A 13,576-nucleotide genomic window follows, 5' to 3' on the forward strand; every position below is an offset into this window, starting at 1 on the left:
GAAGGACCATCTGCTAATATTCTCTGGGTCCCCTTACCTAAATACCCTACCCCTTAGTAGTTAAAATACAAGTTAGAATTATATTTGTCATACCCCCATGGCAAGGGGGACACCATTGTCCTTCTGGCAAGAGACGCTCTTGCAATCGAGTGGGGTCCCCTTGACTGCCACAGGAATATTCCCAGAAGGACAGTGATATCACAACCAATAATGTGTTAGATGGTAAAGTAAGTAGAATTCTAACTTTTTTGTAACTTTCTAGGAGTAGGTGACTTGGAAAAGGGAAAAGGACCCAGAGAAGGTTAGCAGACCTTACATTTTAGTGCAAGGTCAACTTCAAAGTGGCAGGGGGTCTATAGTAATATTTATACTTTTCTGTCTGGTGGGTTGACACTTCACCTTCTTGAACAGCTCCAGGTACCACAGTTTTATGACATTCTGAGTATGTCCGTATAGTATGTCCCCCACTCCATACTGTAGTTCCTTCCTCCAGCTTCTACGTCAGCAATAGACTGAGCAGTGACCTTAGAGATGGATTGAAGGAACCATGGCATATGGCGGGGGGGGGGGGGACATAAGCATCTGACACTTCCTGAAGTGTCAAATGATAAAAAGCCTGATGGATGCTGTGGTACTAAAATAAAGGGAAGGTAGAAGACCCAGACCACCAGATTGATGATTAGGGAACTTCCTTTTTGCTTTTGTTTCAGAACCTATTGCCTTGCTTTTAATTTAGTTGTTAGGGTCAATGATAAGTTCAACTACGGTGCTGGGTCAAGAGGTAAGCTTGGGTTTTTGGTCCTTTGATCTGCTAATTTTCAGTTATGCAAAATTCCTTGCCATATAAACGCCACACCAGTTTTATTTCACATATTGAGCCTGATTTATTAAAGCTCTCCAAAGCTGGAGAGGATGCACTTTCATCAGTGAAGCTGGGTGATCCCGCAAACCTGGAATAGATCTGGTCTGGGATTCAAAACCTTTGCTAGCAAATGACAAATGACTTTGAAGAAATCCATTCCAGGTTTGCTGGATTACCCAGCTTCACTTATGAAAATGTATCCTCTTCAGCCTTGGAGAGCTTTAATAAATCAGGGCCAGTGTATAAACTTTAGAAAGTTGAGTCAACCATGATGGATAAATGCATGACGTGTGTGAGGACCTTGCAAGCGTTCGCTTTTTGTGTCCTTTTCATGGCCCACACAAATGATAGACAGACACCCATTACGTTCTTCATTTGACATCCAGTGTGTATAATAGATTTTTAGAAGAAAAATAAGTCTGAAAGGCAAGAACTTCTCTCTGCAAAAAAACAAGTTCTAGTTCTCTTCTTATCCGTTCCCGGGCATTTTACAAAGACTTAGGTAAAAGATGAAGCAGATTTGATGTATTTGTCAGGATAATTGTAAACTTGGGTAATATTTCTTATGAGGCTCTGTGAAGCATCTGGAAAACATATCCCGATGAGTTGCCAAGGATATCACTCTTGGAATCTGGGTCATATTATCTAACTGTGTGAGCATGTGTTATACTTACTAAATTTAAGCTCAATTTGCTGGAGATTTTCTGCAGACTCGGTCATTATACATATCAGTAGTCTCTGTGCTCATTTATCACTTTTAATGATTTTATTAAAAAAAAAATGAAAAATAGTGTTTTTTACCATTTTCCAATATCTCCTATTGTGGAAAGAATGTAACAAGTCATTAAAGTCAGCAATGAGAAAAGTGTAGTAAGCCCCAGCAACTAATACAATGTTTGACTGATTTGGCATGCTCAGTGAGGTAACATACTTCATTTATTAGTAACACATAATAAATAAACTGGTTACTGTGAGCTATCTTAATGGAATTAATTATTTTTTAATTAAAATCAACAATTGGTAAAGTGTAGCTAAACCTGACACACGCACATATATAAGCATACCAGCCCTTTTGTTTTGTGGCTGCATTTGTTTTCTTTTTCCATTTGTTTTCATTTTTTCTTTATTTTCACCTGGTGATCCTACCAGTAACTTGTTGTACTGTATCTATAGAGGAACAGCTTTGCCCACCCTAGTCCAGGAAGTGTTTTAAGACTACAGAATGTCTGTACTGTACTCCATTATTATTATTAATTTTAAACAGGATTTATATAGAGCCAACATAATAGACAGCGCTGTACAATAAATAGGGGTTGCAAATGACAGACAGTGACACAGAAGGAGGAGAGGACCCTGCCCCGAAGAGCTTACAATCTATGACAAGGTGTATGTGTTCCATAGTTCAGAGATATCTGGGAACATTGCTTCTTGAGAACTGTTAACAGAAGCAGAGAGCACAGGACATTGTTAGTTTATTTCTGACAGTTCTGACACATTTTTGCACTGAAATGCCTTCAATGGTATTAAAAAGAAGCAAATAGGAAACATTATTTGTTAGGGTTTTTATATATTTAAGCACACATAGATGATTGTTATCTGATTGGAACAATATTGGTCAGAATAGATCATGTAAAATACATACAGCTGATTTGTTAACTGACAAAGGATTTTGTATTCCTTCCTGCCAGATTTGTGAATCCCAACAGTGGCTGAACGGAATGCACTGATACAATTTTAAACCTATAATAAAAAATGCTTTATCTAAGTTTTAGAAATACAGTAGTTGGTGGCCCAACAGTTGGTTTCTTTTTAAAAGTCAGCAATGGCAGCTTCCATATTTTGCAAGCTTGCTTCATTGATGATCCCATATCTAAGTACAATTTTATGGTCATGGTAGAAATCTCTTTACATTTCCTAGTCTGCAGACAAGCCAATTTTTTTGTAAGTTTTTGTGCACCAATGATGACACAAGCATACACAGCTATCACACTCCATATATGATCATTTGTGCCTTTGTATGGGTAGCTTTACATCTGTGGCTGCAGTTTTCTCCCGTTGAGCTCTCAGCACATTACCCTTTGTGTTCATGTTCTGCAATTTGGTTGTGATTTACGGATTTAATTTGCTGCATTCTTTTTGGGATGCACCATTGCTATATTTACTTCATCATCATCGTCCACTCTATTTCATTGGCTACATCATTCACTTCCCATTCTGCTTCCCATTACAGGCTGTTCCTGACAACGGTTTCACCAAGGAGAAGATCAGAATCTTGGAGGGTTTTGGTTTACTTTCTGGGGATGAAAGCGAATGGGATGACCTCAAGCAGGTGAAGCCATCCCGAGCCAGCATCCTTCGGGACCATGTGTGCATCAAGACGGACACTGTATCTTTACAAGCCAGCACTGCCTCGCTCGATCTGACCGAAACCCAACAACTTCTACAGGAAGAGCAGTCAGAAACGGGCAGCGTCACACTGCCACCAAGCCCCGAACGTCGGGTATCCTTACCAGATACCGGCTGGAGAGGGAAGCACATGCCTTCCACAGAGAGTGAGGTTTGAGGGACAAGAGGACCTAATGAATGGCTGGGGATGATGTACCCCTTGCCCAGTATTACTAATAAGGAATCTGTATATCTTCCTTGGGAAAATTGGCTTCCTTGGACAAAACTGGACGTTTCAAAGGTTGCTGATCTTTTACTCTCAATCGGATTCTCTGTGTTTTTTTATTGGTACACATCCTCCTATGTGTCACGATTTAGCTGCTGTCGCCAACTCATGGGGCGCAGAGAAGGAAGTGTTCTTCTTTGGCAAACTCCACAGACTGACCTTGTTCATGTATCGGTGACATAGCATAGTCTTCAGCTTTCTTAGGTACGGACTAAGAATATTCAACGGTCAACACAGAAGCATTGATACCTAATAATTTATAGGCCCCAAAGCAGAACGGCCTTGTGTTACGGATTTGGATGTTCATTTGGCGTGGATACGTAATGACTGATATGTGCCAGCTTTCAGTATCTGTGCTAAGACATCAAAGAATAATAACTAACTTACAGCTCACACTCCTCTCGTGTTACCCCCATCAATGTCCATAGCCCTGCAAGCCCTGGATGGGTTCAGCACTGATTCATAAGGCGTTAAAACAAAAATTCTAATTTTTATACTAAGCCGGAGCAAAAAGAACTGTCCGCAGCGAGTTGTTTATTTTATAATTTTTTTTTTTTTTTAACATGGATTTCTGGATATGTTTTTTTTCTATTTTATTTAACCTCTGTATTTTAGACTTGTTGTGATAACTTAATATAAAAATAGATTTTCGTATTTGGTCTCATTTGTCTTTGGTAGGGTTGATCGGGCGTTTTTTTTTGCCGTTTTTACTTCTGCAAATGTTGAAATTTTCATAAACATTAGGTCAACTTTGGCTATGCAATGAGAATTACTTTGGAGATATACCGTATTTTTTGCCGTATAAGACGCACATTTTCTTCCCCAAAACTGGGGGGGAAAAGTTAGTGCGTCCTATACGACAAATGTGTTATAAAATAATTAAAATAATATACTCACCCGATACCTGATCCTGCGTGTGTCTCTGGCTGCATGCAGCGTGTGTCTCTTCTCTCCTCTGCCAGCATCGTGTCTTCTCCTGTCTGTAAAGCAGAGCGAAAGAAGCCGGCACAGCGCCACCTGCTGTTCCCTGTCCTAACTGCTGTACAGTGGAAAAAAAGCACAGAGTGATCAGAAGGGGAATTTGAATGACACAGAGTGATCAGAAGGGAATTTTGAATGACACATGAGTGATCAGAAGGGGAATACCGGTATGAATGGCACATGAGTGATTAGAAGGGGAATAATCTTTCAGAATCTTTTTTTTTCCAGATTTTCCTCCTTTAAAATTGGGTGCGTCTTATATTCCGGAGCATCTTATACGGCGAAAAATACGGTACATATACTGTATAAGTCTATGTCCGTGTTTCTCAACTAGGGTTCCTCCAGAGGTTGCTAGGGTTCCCTTGATCAATTTGTGACTCTCAGTTAAAGTGACACCAACGATCTTCTTAGCTATCTGTAAATGTGACATTCTTCCCACTGACCAGCAATGTAAGAAGCATTTTTCCTATTGATCACTACACTACTGTAATAATCATAGCAGGGGTACCCTGAAGACTTGAAAGTTATTTCAAAGAGTTCCCTTATGTTAAAAAGGTCGAACAAAATGATCAACATGATACTTTTTTGTGTGTAAGACACATTTCTAAAAGGCCATATACAAAAAAAATCAAACAATTAAATATTATGTGCCAGTTGCCAACATTTCTAAGGACTATTTGACAAAATCTGAGTTTTGGATTATGAGAGTTGTACCAGTGTACAGAGAACACACACAGAAATATGTGGCAGGGTTTAGGATACTCCTAAAAACAGAAAAAAAATTAGAATTGAATTAGAAAAAAAATAAAATATTTAAAGTCAAACACCTTCATTTCAGAACTGATGGAACAAATTTACATGGAACGGCTAGTGGGCAGCTGCCCTACTCCCCTCTCTTACTCCCGGTATTCACAATGCCAAGTGCAGTTTTTTAGTTGGGGGGTAGTGCCAGATCCTAAGGCAAGCTAGGGGTGGGTAAGTACTTGCTGCTGGGGTAACAAGGGTAAAGGTGGGGGGAGGGCACTAGCTATAAACTAGCTTTTCCTGCAAACTAGCATAAGAACTGGTTTGATAACTATGGTGGTTTAGTATGGTGAGTCCAAGGGGTTTGTAATGGGCACACAGTTCCACCACTAACAACCAGCACTCATTAGAAGTGCTCTCCTTTGAGTATCTTAACTTTTTTATAACCACATAACTGGAAAATAATGCTTATATCCCATGCTAGGGGTATGCCGTAAGGAAACACCTAAAGCATGTACACCGCCGCAGACCAGATTGGCATTACTGGGCCATGAATTATTGGGTCCCTTGACACAACATGCATTATTGTGCATTCACCACACTATAGCACATAAACTTGTTATGAAAGGGTTTAAGAATTGCAATGCTGACCAATAATCTCATCGAACCATTCCAGTGTATAATAGGTAGGTGTGGCGTGTTGATTTTAAAAGATATTGGCTGTTGCAATTTACAACCATTACCGAAACACAAATAGGAGTGTCCTGGAATCCAAAGCCAGATAACACTTTGTTTGTAAAGCCATTGTTTTTTTGAAGCGCTTGTTTTGTGTCACTGTCTAAATTGCTTGGCCATATTCAAACAGCTTTATTATGACTGTTCCAAGTAAAAACATAATGGGATTTGTGACACAAGTATGCAAAGTTCAGTGCTGCCTAATGATAAAGCCATTGAAAGCTCAATGCAGATATCAGTTATTGGTTATTGACTTTGCCTATTATGGACTGAGTGTACCAGGAAAGAGACTCTGGCTCCTGCCAATTTTCTGGAACTGTTGGTGGAACTAAACAACTAGCATTCATGCAATGGCAATACTAAAAGTAAGTGTAAACCCTACATTCATGACTTACAGGTAGGTAATGCATTCTATTATAAACTCTTGCTGTGTTTTTTCTTTGAAATAGATTTTATTTTGTTTTGTTGCTCCCTTGCAACCTCTCTTGCTACCTATTGTCTACACACAGCTCAGCAATGGCTCCATGGCAATTCAGGTTTTTTTATTTTGACAACTGAAGACCCAGAGATGTCAACCTGGGAAAACTGATATGATAAGAAAACGGAACGTGCTACAGCTAAATTGTGTGTATCCAAATTGTGTAAGGGATAAGTCTTCCCCATGCTTTGGGACTAAGTTGACCAATGCAGGTGGTTTAAAGGCGTCTATATATCAATTGTGTGTATAGCAAGTCATGGCACTGTGTGTATTGTCTATATACCAAATTAAAAACTTTATTAGACATATGAATATCCCAAAGTGGGACCCCTTGATAACAGTACGGCAAAGGGTGCATGTTAAGTCTCCAGTGAATAAAGGGAATTGAGGGGAAATTTTAAATCATGCAGGGTACGGACATCCCTGCAAACTTGTGGAAATAAGTGGGCGTGAGCCTGGGTTAGGGGCCATGGCTGAACAGGCAAGCAAGTCAGCATGCTTGATTGCTGCAGCAAATTAAAGAGTTTATTAGCATTGCAATAGAGAAAATTCTCATGTATCACTGGAAGGAAAAAATGCCACTGCATTGGTAGTGTCCGTGGAAGGGAAAAATATCTCAACTGGTTCTACACTCCCTAATTTTTGTATCCCCTGCCCAGAGACATTTTCCATCCTTCTAGGCACACGTCAGTGTTGCTGGGAAGGATGCTGCACTACCTCTGTTTAGACATCAGAGAGAACAGAGCATAACCTGGATCTCCTCTTGGTGTTCTCTTTCCTAGCATTGGCTTGCCAAACTGTTTATGGGTGCAGTGATGCTGTTCTTACTACAATGACATCTGCCATAACTGTGATGAAATAGCATATTCTATTTTGACAAGATGCCTGGAATACTGTGGAAAGACTCATATACAATACTGATCCATTGCTATTAGTACATTCTGAAGACTTCCTTATTATGACTTTGCTTGCTTTTATATTGTTCTGTTAGTAATCACAACTTTCAAGGTATGACCAGCCCAACCTGTAGATCACCCTAATAGAAAAATTGACATTCATAAAATATATATATTTTTTTACAAACAAGCTGCTCCACTACTATATCATTATGCAGCAGTTTGGATGAAGAAGACTCATATGGAATAAGTCTTAAATCTGCCATCGTTAACCACTTTCAATAGATTCTGAGATGTCTTATTGTTCCCCAAATATGGGATATCTTCAATTGAAGCTTTTAATATTTTTTTTATGTTCATTTACTTTATCTCTGAGTCCTTTAGATACAGTATACTTGTTTCATCAGTATTGAGCTGCACTCCAGGCACAATTAAACTTTAAAGCTGGTAATGTCTATCATGGTGCCTCCTCTGTCTCTGTTAATTTACTGGGAACAACTTCCCTCTTGCTCAGACTACCAGCTTCTGAATAATGAAGTTAGTGATCTTGTGTCATTTGCTATACCTGCTGCAGAAAATCACTACAAAATATGATAATTTAGAAGTAAAATTCACCATATGCCTTTCTTCTAAAGTAACCAGTGCTCTCTGGCATTACTGGTTGCTCTGGATTGTGGATAGAACTTCTGCATCAGCCCATACAATACAGGGTTAATAGACCTACATTAAAAGGGAATGGTGGGGGGTGATCAGACTGGTGAAGCCGTTGATCTATCACTTTTTTCTCCAACACAAAACTAACACTTGTAATGAGGAGTGGAACCTACTACTAGGGTAAAAAAAATGGTTTCTCTCAGATTTCAGCTTTCAGTTGGTTTTTCCATTATTGGCTGAAGTTCTGACTTCTGGCTTTGTACATAAGTGGTAACTTCAAGCCCAGCTTCAACAGAATTATAACCTTCACTGTTCCTGAACTCTAAAGAGACCCTGAAATGTGCTGGCTGTATTCCTATCTGTTGCCAATAAAAGTAATGAATTCTTCATGGAATAAACCCCAATGACTATGTTATAATGCACTTCATCCACTGCATACCCATGTTATGCTCATGTGGCACTTCCACCCAGTTTAGCCTCTCCACAAGTCAAGCTGACTGGGTGACAATTGGAGCGTACTGGAGGTGGGCATTTTCGACAAACTATACCGAGTTACCAGATCCTTTTGGCAGCAACAACTGGGAACAATAAATTTATCATGTGCTTCCTGCCCAGAGCTTTTCTCCACCCACCTGAAAACTTCTGGTAAGAACACTGACGGACATGCTGAAAAGTTTCCTCCCCCACCCATTCTACTGTCTGTTCCTTAAGTCGTCATTATGTTCAAGAACCACAGTTGTCTTAAGAATCTTTACCAACCCTTGCCGCATGCTGTGGTTTTTTTCCTCATGCTTCTTAAATACTGCAAATGTATCATACAGACTGTACATACACTCCTCATCTAATCAGATTCTGTATTATTATTACATATAATCATCACACATCATTAATACAGATTTCAGTAAGAAAAATATTTAATTTTACATGATGAACTGGCCAGTGCTGAATTTTAGCCCTCACTATATTGTAGTAATGCAGGTTACACACTCTACTGTGTTGCAGTGTCCCATATTGACAGTAGTCCAACACAGGGCATCACAAAAAAGTGGGGCTCCTTAATGTAACACAAATGGATTTACCACCGTAGCAGCCTAAAAGTTTTTGTAAAAATGGAAATTTGACATTAGAAATCTGAGGATGATACAGTCCTAGACCTAGATATAAATCTAGAACTGAATGTTCTGCTCCTAACATCCTGGCCAGGGGTCCTGCCGCATCTGCCGTGATAGGAACACTATTTTACGGTTCATTTCACTATTGTAGATGCGTTTACAGGTCTCATATTTAATTCTTCTCTTCTTGACACATGGCTTCTCATAATAACGTCCTCTCTTGGCTGTTTCCACAACTCCTTCCACGGTGAGGATCCTAAAAATAAAAGAAAGAAAACTATCACTTACAGTACAGATCAGTATTTAATGTGCAATACAACAGGTGTGCATTGTTGAGGTGTTTATTTTTGCAAGCAATTTCAGATTCTAGCGTCTATAGAGATTAACCCATAGAGTTCTTTTTCTTGATTGCTGCTAGACATGCTGCTTACTTTAATGGCCAGCAGCATTAAACCCACTAACTCTGAGCCCAGCTTGTCATGGACCTGTCCTTGCTTGTAACTGTACAGTGAAAAGAGAAGTTGCAGAGTAATGTCCTAATTACTCTTATTCTGCTCTGGGGAGGCAGAAACCAGGACAGAGATCATCCAAGTCTGCCCTATGAGCTTCTTGACTATTCGGGCTGTATCTTAACTCCTGAAGGTGCACAGCAGCTTTAAATGACAAAACTTAATAATCAAGATAAAGGCAACTTTATATATTTTATAAGCAAGCTTGCACAGCTGAATGTTAAGTTAGTACTTCCAGTTGTGACTAAGCTCTCAACTCATGAAGAGCTACTGAGATAAAGACATTACCCATTACAAACATGTGTGTTGTCCTACAGCAATGTAGTTACCAGAGTTTGATTTGGTATCAGCATTTTGTAGCCTCTATACAGCAGAGCCAAGTATCAAAAGTGCCATTAATACATCACCAGAACATGTAAATATAACTTATAGAATTCTGCATGCACATTCTGTTGAGGGGATAAAGTCTGCTGGCATTGCACTCTAGACAGATACAGGTAGTCCTCAGGTTACATATCAGATAAGAACTGTAGGTTTGTTCTTAAGTTGAATATGTAAGTTGGAACAGGTACATTATTTTATTAAATGCAGTTAGGACAGATGTTTGTGTGAACATAATATTAGGCAGCGTGCTGTCAGTTACTGTATAAAATCCTCACTGTGAGCTAATCACAAACAAAGCAAAAAAAAAAAAATCTTTATGGAGCCTAGACATTCTAGACCTTCTGGAGCAACCTGTGTTTTGATATGCAAAAAGAAACAACTGCAGAGTTTGTCTTGGTCATTAAGGAGTTACAAGAGGCTGCAGAAGAGCTCAGTCTCTGCTGTATTTAGCAAAAGATTTCTTCTGCAAGTCATGCAAACCCCCCCCATCCCCAAGCCTCCATGCTGCACATGAGGGAGCAGGGAAGCCCCATTCGTATCTAGGAGTCGTCCGTATGTCAGACGTCCTTAACCTGGGGACTACCTGTACATTTCTTATCCATGAAAGCAAGCCTCAATACTACTACTGTGGTACTACCATAAACCACCCTACCATCCTCACAGTGGTACCACCAAGGCTGTCACTATCTCTGCTTACTACTGCAGGAACAACACATTCCCCTTATTTCACATTACATCTATCCTGATCTATATGCACCTTGAGTCACAAAGTCATCATAAGGAAGTGAGCAGAGAGTGAATATATTTAAGGAAGATGTGTTTAAGCCCACCTACTGTCCAATGATTGTATGACCGAGCCAATGGGAGGAGGGACAAAAGGTTTAAAAGAAAACGGGGTGAATCGACCTCACTGTTTGCCCTGTGCAATAAAGCTTGGTGGGGATGTTATGAAAAATACTGCATGCAACCTCCTTGTTTATTGCTCACCAGATCAAGCAACACTTAGTGACACTAGTTGTGACCCAATAATTTATTTACGTGTGTACTGGGATTCCCATGTCATGTGCGCAGTGACACAGGCCTTCCCATTACACCTGTATGTGATGTGAGCATGCAGTGTGATGCCAGCTGCTACAAAGCAAACTAACACTTACCTGTTCAGTGTTTTGTAAGCTGCATCAACATTTCCATTTTGCACCATCACTGTACGGGCAATAAATTTTAGGTGGTTCGCCATGGCTTGAACCTAGGGATAAAGGAGTACACATTATTACCTTCACGCTGCAAAAAAAAGAAATGCTGTCATGTGACAACCATGGAAAGTGTCATCGAAAAATACTAACAGTCCGCAGTCATCCCGATCCAATGGCTTCAGGTAAAATTGTACCAAAGGCACAGTGGACCTAATTCACATTTTATTACAATTTAGACATTAGAGAGGCAGGAATGCCAGTCTATAGGCATTTTCAGAAGGTGGGGGTGTCGGCAATGTCAGAGAATAGGATCCCAGTTTGCATTGCTAGTGAGAATGTTTCCTGGCTTTACACAACATTTACTCTTCTAAAGGGAGAATTCTCATCCCTTGCTGTACTGTATAGCCATGATTAGAATAAAATATAATAAATATGTTCAGCTGTCACGTGACATCTCCCCACAATGTCTGCTGGGAGAGCAGCGTGGCTCCCACATTGCTGGTCCAGCGTTGTCGTCATCTTTAGGACCTCACTTTTTAGTGTAAATCAGATAGACATCAGAGTAGCAATGAAATCCTATCCAGAAAGATAGAAAGGGAAGAAAAGTAACCATCCCTGAAGAAAATAAAATAGACCAGATAACAGAAACGTCTGCAGAAACAGAATAGTGTATGGATGTGACTAGAAATATGTCCACAATATATCTGCAAAGATAAAATACTGGAAAGACAACTCTGTACAGAAACACCAAACACATGTCCGCAGAGACACAATAACGTACAGGTACAGCCAGAGATACGTCTGCAAAACAGAACTCTGTATGGGCACACCAAACATATGTCTGCAGAGACACTGGGCAGATGAAACCAGTGACAGAACTCTGCAGCGACACATATAATAGTGTATGGATTTGACCAGAAATATGTCCGCAATATATCCTCAGAGATAAAATACTGGAAAGACGTAACCAGAAACGTCTGAAAGACAGAACTCTGTACAGAAAAACCAAACATATGTCTGCAGAAACACAATACTGAACAGACGCAACCAGTGATATGCCTGCAAAACAGAACTCTGCATGGACACACCAAACATATGTCGGCAGAGACACAATACTGTACAGACACAACCAGAAACATGTCTGTAAGACAGAACTCTGTAGAGAAACACCAAACAAATGTCCGCAGAGACACAATACTAGGCAGACACAACCAGAAACATGTCTGTAAGACAGAACTCTGTAGAGAAACACCAAACAAATGTCCGCAGAGACACAATACTGGGCAGACACAACTGCAATACACCACTATGTACAGACACACCAAACATATGTCCGCAGAAACACAATACTGTACAGACACAACCAGTGATATGCCTGCAAAACAGAACTCTGTATGGACTCACCAAACATATATCTGCAGAGGCACAATAACGTACAGTTGCAAGAAGATATGTCTATGAGACAGAACACTGTATGGACACAAACATATGTCCACAGAGACACAATACTGGGCAGATGCAACCAGAAACATGTCTGACAGAACTCTGCACAGACACAAACAGAATAGGATGTATGGATGTGACCAGAAATATGTCCACAATATATTTGCAGAGATAAAATACTGGAAAGACGCAACCAGAAACATGTCTGAAAGACTGAACTTAGTACAGACACACAAACATATGTCCGCAGAGACACAATACTGGGAAGATGCAACCAGAAACATGTCTGAAAGACAGAATTCTGTATGGACACACAAACATATGTCCGCTGAGACACAACAAATGAGAGATGCAAAAAGAGATCTATGTGTAAGACACAACCCTGTATGGAGACACCAATCATATGTCCGCAGAGACACAATATTGTACAGACACAACCACAGAAACATCTATAAGACACAACTACATATGGGCATACAAACATGTCCGCAGAGACAGAACACCATATGGATCCAAATGGAAACACAAAGTGAGAAGGGAAGATGCTCTCAGTCAGAGATTTTCCAGCTTTTGAAAAATTCCAACTACCAGCAGACTTGGGGATCTCCTTACTGCCAAGAGTTATCTAAGCTGGCAACCATTTATACATTCAAAATAACCGCCAACACTAGCAGAAACACACAGCACATCCCAGCACCCGCTGCTCCAACACTGACTTTTACAGATGTAACAACTTCAATTGGGTAAATTTGAACTACAAGTCCCAGCATGTACTTTAATACTGCCAATAACAGCTACAAGTCCCAGCGTGTACCATCACACCGCCAACAAGGACTACAAGTCCCAGCATGTACCGTCACGGCAACAAAAAGGACTACAAGCACCAGCGTGTACAGTCACGGGGACAAAAGGGA

General features: G+C 40.1%; 2 protein-coding genes across 5 annotated transcripts in view; one reads left to right on the forward strand and one right to left on the reverse strand.

The window, feature by feature from the left end:
- LRP4 (LDL receptor related protein 4) overlaps positions 1-4,187 on the forward strand; it is a 73,750-nt gene extending 69,563 nt beyond the window's left edge. Inside the window, exon 38 of one of the 2 annotated variants that reach the window (XM_072422010.1) lies at positions 3,093-4,187. In XM_072422010.1, the coding sequence (XP_072278111.1) occupies positions 3,093-3,425 (333 nt within the window). In that variant the 3' untranslated portion in view covers positions 3,426-4,187. The remainder of the gene's footprint in view (positions 1-3,092) is intronic. The other variant, XM_072422012.1, reaches the window with a different exon arrangement.
- Positions 4,188-8,861: 4,674 nt separating this feature from the next.
- The window catches only part of MRPS21 (mitochondrial ribosomal protein S21), a 14,081-nt gene continuing 9,366 nt past the window's right edge, over positions 8,862-13,576 (reverse strand). For all 3 annotated transcript variants that reach the window (XM_072422013.1, XM_072422014.1, XM_072422015.1), the window contains exons 2-3: positions 11,181-11,272; positions 8,862-9,389 (exon numbers count right to left, since the gene is read on the reverse strand). In XM_072422013.1, coding sequence (XP_072278114.1) covers positions 9,209-9,389; positions 11,181-11,263 — 264 coding nt within the window. In that variant the 5' untranslated portion in view covers positions 11,264-11,272 and the 3' untranslated portion in view covers positions 8,862-9,208. The remainder of the gene's footprint in view (positions 9,390-11,180; positions 11,273-13,576) is intronic.

Source organism: Pyxicephalus adspersus, chromosome 9 (assembly GCF_032062135.1).
Source record: "Pyxicephalus adspersus chromosome 9, UCB_Pads_2.0, whole genome shotgun sequence".
Classification (NCBI taxonomy): domain Eukaryota; kingdom Metazoa; phylum Chordata; class Amphibia; order Anura; family Pyxicephalidae; genus Pyxicephalus; species Pyxicephalus adspersus.